General features: G+C 35.2%; 1 protein-coding gene across 1 annotated transcript; it reads right to left on the reverse strand.

The window, feature by feature from the left end:
• Nucleotides 1–1,145: 1,145 nt before the first annotated feature.
• Nucleotides 1,146–6,083, reverse strand: LOC134230180 (serine/threonine-protein phosphatase 6 regulatory ankyrin repeat subunit B-like). Its single transcript, XM_062711954.1, has one exon. It carries the CDS (start codon nt 6,081–6,083, stop codon nt 1,146–1,148), a length of 4,938 nt encoding a protein of 1,645 aa, XP_062567938.1.
• Nucleotides 6,084–9,123: the final 3,040 nt, after the last annotated feature.

Here is a 9,123-nt window from a genome sequence, read left to right on the forward strand (position 1 = left end):
AAAAAATTTCTTGGAAGCCAAAATGAAAGATTTTTTTATTGAGTGGGCACAAGTATACAGTAGCTAAGTTTTCTATAATACCGGTTTAACGTTGTTTATTTATCGCTTCACTAGGGGGGGGGGACTTATCCCCAACCGTGAAGAATTAAATAATCCAACTCTGAATACAATAGACTACAATGACTGATCCCCGTTTTTGGTAACATTCGTTCGTAAGATGTCATTGTTTCTCTATTAAGAGCAGTGAACATTTGTTTAAACAAAACCTTTATGCTTTAAAAAAGGGAAAAACTTAAATACAAGATTTAATATAAAAAAAGGACACATACTAACAATGTTTAGAACAAAATAAAGACACCCTGTCTTCCTAGTAAATATTGACATCGGTAACAAAAGAAATAAAAAAGAGATTACAAATGTATTTTAACAAATAGGAAAAAAATACAAAGTTTAAAATGTATCTTTGGAGGAAAAGAAAGGACGACCATGCATGAAAAACAAAAACTATAACGAAAAACGAATGTTTGCAAAGAAAATGAAATACGAAGGTGATAAGGTTAGATCAAGATGTTTTAGTGACTCACATCCAAAAAAATCGTCGCAGAGTAAGGAGTTGATCTTTACTTCGCTGGAGGTAAAAGATCCCTCACTGCTCAATGACCCTGAGTGCCGAGTATAGGTTAAAATTTGTAGCTCTCCACCAGCAAGTAATGGCGTCTCCATATGAGTGAAAAAATCCCGAGAGGGACGTTAAACAATCAATCAACCAACCAAAATAATTATTAACAGTTTTCCTTTTGCTATCCTTTCATATCAAATAACATCGAAATAAAAAAAATACTAAATAACCGTTTCCAACAACATGTAGTTGTTATCATCACAGCAGAATTTATACATGTTCTATATTGAACTAACAATCGAACTTCAAATGACATGTCCTAAAATTTCGTATCTGAAAAGATTTTTTCGTTACACATTTGTTTTCTTTTCTGTCCTCGCTGTTATACAGAAACAGAACTTTCCAGATTATTTGCAACACTAGAGTAAGTAGTTTCACGGGTACTGGAACTGCCAATGACATCTAGTAGACGAGGATAAGCGTTATCTAAGTGGTTATATATATCTAGTTTTCCGGTCATAAAACATTACTGAAGCACAGTTTTCCCATCATTTCTTTTGGTAATGATTTTGAGGCCTTTTTCCACCAGAAAATTGAGTAAATCAATGTTACTTCCATAGGCTGCAGCATTTATTGCATTTTCTCCATAATTGTTTGTAACGTCTAGTAACTGAGGATAAGTACTGACCAAGTACTTACACATATCTAATCTTCCATTTATACAGCATAGGTGAAGCACAGTCCTCCCATCATTTCTTTTTGTTTCGATATCGAAGCCTTTCTCCAACAAAAATTTGAGTAAGTCAATGTTACCCCCATAGGCTGCAGCATGTAAGGCATTTTCTCCATAATTGTTTGTGACGTCTAGTAATTGAGGATAAGTATTGACCAAGTACTTACATATATCTAGTTTTCCGTTCATACAGCATAGGTGAAGCACGGTTCCCCTATCATTTCTTTTTATCTCAATATCAAAACCTTTCCCCAACAGAAATTTGAGTAAATCTATGTAACCTCCTAGCGCTGCATTATGTAGGGCATTCATTCCATAATTATCTGTGACATCAAGTAACTGAGGATAAGTATTCACCAAGTACTTACACATATCTAGATTTCCATTCATACAGCAAAGGTGAAACACAGTTCCTCCATCATTTCTTTTTGTTTCGATATCGAAGCCTTCTTCCAGCAGAAAAATGAGTAAATCAATGTTACCTCCCCAGGCTGCATCATGTAAGGCATTCTCTCCATTATTGTCTTTGACATCCAGAAAATGAGGATAAGTATTAACTAAATATTTACTAATGTCTAGTTTTCCGTTCATACAGCATAGGTGAAGCACAGTTTTTCCATCATTTCTTTTGGTTTTGACATCAAAACCTTTCTCCAACAGAAATTTGAGTAAATCAATGTTACCTCCCCAGGCTGCATCATGTAAGGCATTCTGTCCATAATTATCTGTGACATCAAGTAAATGAGGATAATTGTTGAACAAGTACTTACACATATCTAGTTTTCCGTTCATACAGCAAAAGTGAAGCACAGTTTTCCCATCACTTCTTTTTGTTTCAATATCGAAGCCTTTCTCCAACAGAAAATTGAGTAAATCAATGTTACCTCCCCAGGCCGCACCATGTAAGGCATTCTCTCCATTATTGTCTTTGACATCTAGTAAATGAGGATAAGTATTGACCAAGTACTTACACATCTCTAGTTTTCCGTTCATACAGCACTGGTGAAGCACAGTTTTCCCATCATTTCTTATTGTCTCGGTATCGAAGCCTTTTTCCAATAGATATTTGAGTAAATCAATGTTACCACTAAACCCTGCAATATGTAAGGCATTCTCTCCATTATTGTCTTTGACATCACGTAAATGAGGAAAAGTATTGACCAAGTACTTACACATCTCTAGTTTTCCGTTCATACAGCTAAGGTGAAGCACAGTTTTCCCATCATTTCTTTTTGTTTCGATATCGAAGCCTTCCCCCAGTAGAAATTTTAGTAAATCAATGTTTCCTTCAAAGGCTGCACCATGTAAAGCATTCTCTCCATTATTGTCTTTGAAATCCAGAAAATGAGGAAAAGTATTGACCAAGTACTTACACATATCTAGTTTTCCGCTCATACAGCAAAGGTGAAACACAGTTCCTCCATCATTTCTTTTGATTTTAATATCAAAGCCTTTCTCCAATAGAAATTTGAGTAAATCAATGTTACCTCCCCAGGCTGCATCATGTAAGGCATTCTCTCCATTATTATCTTTGACATCCGGTAAATGAGGATAAGTATTGACTAAATATTTACTCATGTCTAGTTTTCCGTTCATACAGCATAGGTGAAGCACAGTTTTCTCATCATTTCTTTTTGTTTCAATATCGAAGCCTTCCTCCAGCAGAAAATTGAGTAAGTCAATGTTACCTCCCCAGGCAGCAGCTTGTAAGGCATTCTCTCCATTATTATCTTTGACATCTAGTAAATGAGGAAAAGTATTGACCAAGTACTTACACATCTCTAGTTTTCCGTTCATACAGCACTGGTGAAGCACAGTTTTCCCATCATTTGTTATTGTCTCGGTATCGAAGCCTTTTTCCAATAGATATTTGAGTAAATCAATGTTACCACTAAACGCTGCACCATGTAAGGCATTCTCTCCATTATTGTCTTTGACATCAAGTAAATGAGGATAAGTATTGACCAAGTACTTACACATATCTAGTTTTCCGTTCATACAGCAAAGGTGAAACACAGTTCCTCCATCATTTCTTTTGATCTTAATATCGAAGCCTTTCTCCAACAGAAATTTGAGTAAATCAATGTTACCTGCCCAGGCTGCATCATGTAAGGCATTCTCTCCATTATTATCTTTGACATCCGTTAAATGAGAATAAGTATTGACTAAATATTTACTCATGTCTAGTTTTCCGTTCATACAGCATAGGTGAAGCACAGTTTTCTCATCATTTCTTTTTGTTTCAATATCGAAGCCTTCCTCCAGCAGAAAATTGAGTAAGTCAATGTTACCTCCCCAGGCAGCAGCTTGTAAGGCATTCTCTCCATTATTATCTTTGACATCTAGTAAATGAGGAAAAGTATTGACCAAGTACTTACACATCTCTAGTTTTCCGTTCATACAGCACTGGTGAAGCACAGTTTTCCCATCATTTGTTATTGTCTCGGTATCGAAGCCTTTTTCCAATAGATATTTGAGTAAATCAATGTTACCACTAAACGCTGCACCATGTAAGGCATTCTCTCCATTATTGTCTTTGACATCAAGTAAAAGAGGATAAGTATTGACCAAGTACTTACACATATCTAGTTTTCCGTTCATACAGCAAAGGTGAAACACAGTTCCTCCATCATTTCTTTTGATCTTAATATCGAAGCCTTTCTCCAACAGAAATTTGAGTAAATCAATGTTACCTGCCCAGGCTGCATCATGTAAGGCATTCTCTCCATTATTATCTTTGACATCCGGTAAATGAGGATAAGTATTGACTAAATATTTACTCATGTCTAGTTTTCCGTTCATACAGCATAGGTGAAGCACAGTTTTCCCATCATTTCTTTTTGTTTCAATATCGAAGCCTTCCTCCAGCAGAAAATTGAGTAAGTCAATGTTACCTCCCCAGGCTGCATCATGTAAGGCATTCTCTCCACTATTATTTTTGACATCTAGTAAATGAGGAAAAGTATTGGCCAAGTACTTACACATATCTAGTTTTCCGTTCAAACAGCACTGGTGAAGCACAGTTCCTCCATCTTTTCTTTTTGTTTCGATTTCGAAGCCTTCCTCCAGCAGAAAAATGAGTAAATCAATGTAACCTTCCCAGGCTGCATCATGTAAGGCATTCGCTCCATCATTGTCTTTGACATCCGGTAAATGAGGATAAGTTTTGACTAAATATTTACTCATGTCTAGTTTTCCGTTCATACAGCATAGGTGAAGCACAGTTTTTCCATCATTTCTTGTAATTTCGATATCAAAGCGTTTTTCCAACAGAAATTTGAGTAAATCAATGTTACCTCCCCAGGCTGCACCATGTAAGGCATTTCCTCCACTATTGTCTTTGACATCAAGTGAATGAGGAAAAGTATTGACCAAGTACTTACACATGTCTAGTTTTCCGTTCATACAGCAAAGGTGAAGCACAGTTTTCCCATCATTTCTTTTTGTTTCAATATCGAAGCCTTCCTCCAGCAGGAAATTGAATAAGTCAATGTTACCTCCCCAGGCTGCACCATGTAAGGCATTCTCTCCATTATTGTCTTTGACATCAAGTAAATGAGGAAAAGTATTGACCAAGTACTTACACATCTCTAGTTTTCCGTTCATACAGCACTGGTGAAGCACAGTTTTTCCATCATTTCTTTTTGTCTCAGTATCGAAGCCTTTTTCCAATAGAAATTTAAATAAATCAATGTCACCACTAAACGCTGCAACATGTAAAGCATTCTCTCCATCATTGTGTTTGACATCCAGTAAATGAGGATAATTGTTGACCAAGTACTTACACATATCTAGTTTTCTGTTCATACAGCAAAAGTAAAGCACGGTTTTACCATCATTTCTTTTTGTCTCGGTATCAAAGCCTTTCTCCAACAGAAATTTGAGTAAATCAATGTTACCTCCCCAGGCTGCATCATGTAAGGCATTCTCTCCATTATTGTCTTTGACATCCAGTAAAAGAGGATACGTGTTGACCAAGTTCTTACACATATCTAGTTTTCCGTTCATACAGCACTGGTGAAGCACAGTTTTTCCATCATTTCTTTTTGTCTCAGTATCGAAGCCTTTTTCCAATAGAAATTTAAATAAATCAATGTCACCACTAAACGCTGCAACATGTAAAGCATTCTCTCCTTCATTGTCTTTGACATCAAGTAAACGAGGAAAAGTATTGACCAAGTACTTACACATATCTAGTTTTCCGTTCATACAGCAAAGGTGAAACACAGTTCCTCCATCATTTCTTTTGATCTTAATATCGAAGCCTTTCTCCAACAGAAATTTGAGTAAATCAATGTTACCTCCCCAGGCTGCATCATGTAAGGCATTCTGTCCATCATTGTCTTTGACATCAAGTAAATGAGGATAATTGTTGACCAAGTACTTACACATGTCTAGTTTTCCGTTCATACAGCACTGGTGAAGCACAGTTTTCCCATCATTTCTTTTCGTCTCGGTATCGAAGCCTTTTTCCATTAGGAATTTGAATAAGTCAATGTTACCTCCCCAGGCTGCAGCATGTAAGACATTCTCTCCATCATTGTCTTTGACATCCAGAGAATGAGGAAAAGTATTGACCAAGTATTTACACATATTAAGTCTTCCAAGCTTAAAAGCTTCATGTAATGGTGTACTTCTACTGTCCAGAAATTTCTCTACTACACCTTTTTCTATCAAGTATTTATACAATTCTATATTTCCCGATTGAGCTGTCCAGTGTAATGGAGTCATACCTGTTTTGGCATTATAATCTGGCAAAAGCAAATCCGGATACTTTTCACAGATATACCAGACCAATTTTAGTTTTCCGTTTTGACAAGCATAACTAAGAACAGTTGAACCGGTATTATTTATTATATACGGATCACAACCACTTTGAACTAACTCTTGAAAGATTGTTTTGTCTCCTGCATACGCAACAAAATGTAGAGCGCTTCCACCTTGATTGTCGTGCATATCAATTAGTTGTGGGTACCGTGCTAGAACTGGTTTAATGAAGTGATTCTGCCCCCAAAAACAAATCTCATGTAAAAGACTGCATTCTATATGATTCCAGTCAAAACGATTTGATAAAGTTCTTTCTGTAAGGTCTACATTATCAGTGAAGAGATAAAGCAAATCTAAATTTCCACTTTGCACAGCGTAAAAACAGGTTTTTAAATTATACCTAACATTAGTAGATAGTAACAAGTCAACAATTTCTCTCTGGTTGTGTGCACATGCTTCATTTAAAGACAGATATCTTTGTTTTTCTGAAGCTGAAAACAAAAGATACTTAACCCATCTAATGTTACCAGATACACAGAAATGAACTATCATTGTTTGCCCTCGACTATCAGAATTTTCTTTTAGCCCAATCAACACATTTTGATCATTTTTGCATTTACATACGAACTTCTCGTCTTCCCATATGTGAAGACGGGAAATTGTTTGAAATGCTGCAACTGATTTTTCTTGCAGGATTTCTAGCAAACGTTCAATCAAGTCTTGAAAAATATCATCGACGATTACTACAGAATTCCAATTCAGTTTCTTACAAGTCCAAGTCGTTAACCTTTCTAGAAGGGTAAAATCACAACTCTTGATAATTTCTTGCGGGTAATAATTGACCAAACATTTAAATAAACTCTCTTGTACTGAACTATGACTAAATTTATATTTTCTTTCAATGTTGTCATAAGCCATCAAAAAATCGTAGTAATGAAAGATAGAACTTTGAAAATTCCTTAAGGTAGACTCTGTGACTCCTAACATTTTCAGTGCTTCTTCTTTCCGCGTTCTGTCTGATGGTGTTTTCATCACGCTTTCTTCCACACTCCCTCCACAAAGAAGAATATAAACTAAAACTGCCATTTTCCTTTCTTTTCGATCCAACCTTTGTTTTATATAATTCTCCAAGCTCAGAATTGGATCCTTTAAGAAAGCTTGAGGGTCTTCTGAAAATACTGGATTATTTTTTAAGAGGCTGCAACATTGGGGTATTCCGAGTAAATTTCCTAGTTTAACAACACCCAGCATTGCATTTGATGATATTAACTTATCAAGACCGTACTTTGTAAACATTTCTACTATTTCTGAACTTTGCATTTGAAAATTCCCATTAGATATGTCAATTGACGAATGGCTTAAAAATGATTCTTCATTCATTCTATCGATTGCTTCTTTGTAAATATCATTTCGGATCGTTATAATGAAAACGTTTCCTTTACAATTATCGTAATTCCACATTGCTTTAATCAAATGTAACTTAGCTTTAAAGTTGTCAACCTCATCTGAAAGTGAGAACTCCCCAAATAAGTTATCTAATAAAAGAGCGACATTCGAAGCTGGGGACACTAATCCATACAATTCCTCAACATTGAACACCTGAAGAGGAAACATCCCTTTCTTCTGTAACTGTGTTAAGACGTGCATGGCAATTGTGGTTTTCCCAGATCCCGGATTACCTTTTACAAGGACGTACCTATTTGACTCTAAAAGTTCTAATATTCTTTTAATTGCGCGTGTTTGAACAAACACATCCCTTATTCTTAGTTCTTGATTTTCTAAAGCAGTTTTTGTTGTATCTGCAAAAGATCGAGAAATATCTTTAAATTGGCTTGAAATCCAAACATCAAATAATTATCTACCTAAATTTTGTCAAATTTTTAGACTTCTTAGTTTATTTATAACAAGGATATATCAGGAATAAGGTCTTACCAATCTTCGCTCCGATGTGCATATCTGATAAAGAAACAAAATATCGACAGAGATAATGTTTCTTGTGGTACATTTGAATTCTTACTAAGAAACAGCATGTGGAGTAACAAACCAATTCATATGAAGAAGGATATGGAAATAACGAACAGTATTCAATCTCAACGTCCATTAAACAAATATACAAAATAAGAGCAGAGCAAACACGGACCTCCAAAACATCAGAGGTGGGATGAGGTGCCATGGAGGAGTGAGCATCCCCTGCTGACCGGTCACACCCGCCGTGTGCTCGTTGTCATAATCAGGATATAACGGAAAAAAATCCGTGGTCAATTCAGTGTATAAATAATGGACTAACAATTGGTATGAAAAACGTCAGTCAGCATTTTATTCAATGATAAATTGTATTTGCTGAATATCTTTCAGGTGAAACGCTCACTTTTTGTTATCAGAGAATAATGTCATGTAAAATCAACAAAAATTTACAAATCAGCAACTACATGCATGAATACCTTATCAATGTCGTGAATTTTTGATTAAATGATTACGAATCATCATAGCGATATGGAGCCATGCATATACATTTTCAAATACCTCATCTATTCAACTTAACGTTTTCTTAGGAGAAAGACGATAGTCAAAGACTGTAGGAATTTATAAAGAAATTGAAAAGTAGACAGAAAACATTTGGCCAGTAGTGAAATTGATTGCAGATGAGAGAAATGTTAGGAAGAAAAACAAGGTTTTTATTATTGCTAATCAGTTAAATTTTTCGGGAATTGATAATAAATGTAAGTTATATACCTCAATTTTGCATACAATTATATTATATGGAAAAGTGAAACGGGTAATTTATCAAACAATGAACAATGAATTATATTACTTTGTTGATTATTTAAAAAAAAATATTAAAAGTAGTATAATCAAGGTTAAACTTACCAAAATTCTCAAACCCCGTGTTTTCTATTTTATCTGTTAAGAGTAAACATAGCAGGAAAATATTGTTTATACTTTATAAACTCAAAATCAAAATATTTATTACACACTTAGTAATTATTACAGGTTTTTTGCATAG

Source organism: Saccostrea cucullata, unplaced genomic scaffold, assembly GCF_032062105.1.
Source record: "Saccostrea cucullata isolate Sc308-1 unplaced genomic scaffold, CSIRO_AGI_Scuc_v1 ctg5152, whole genome shotgun sequence".
Taxonomy (NCBI): Eukaryota; Metazoa; Mollusca; class Bivalvia; order Ostreida; family Ostreidae; genus Saccostrea; species Saccostrea cuccullata.

Coding starts and splice junctions, on each gene's coding strand:
- LOC134230180 (XM_062711954.1), bottom strand. CDS start 6,083: ATGACTCCATTACACTGGACAGCTCAATCGGGAAATATAGAATTGTAT.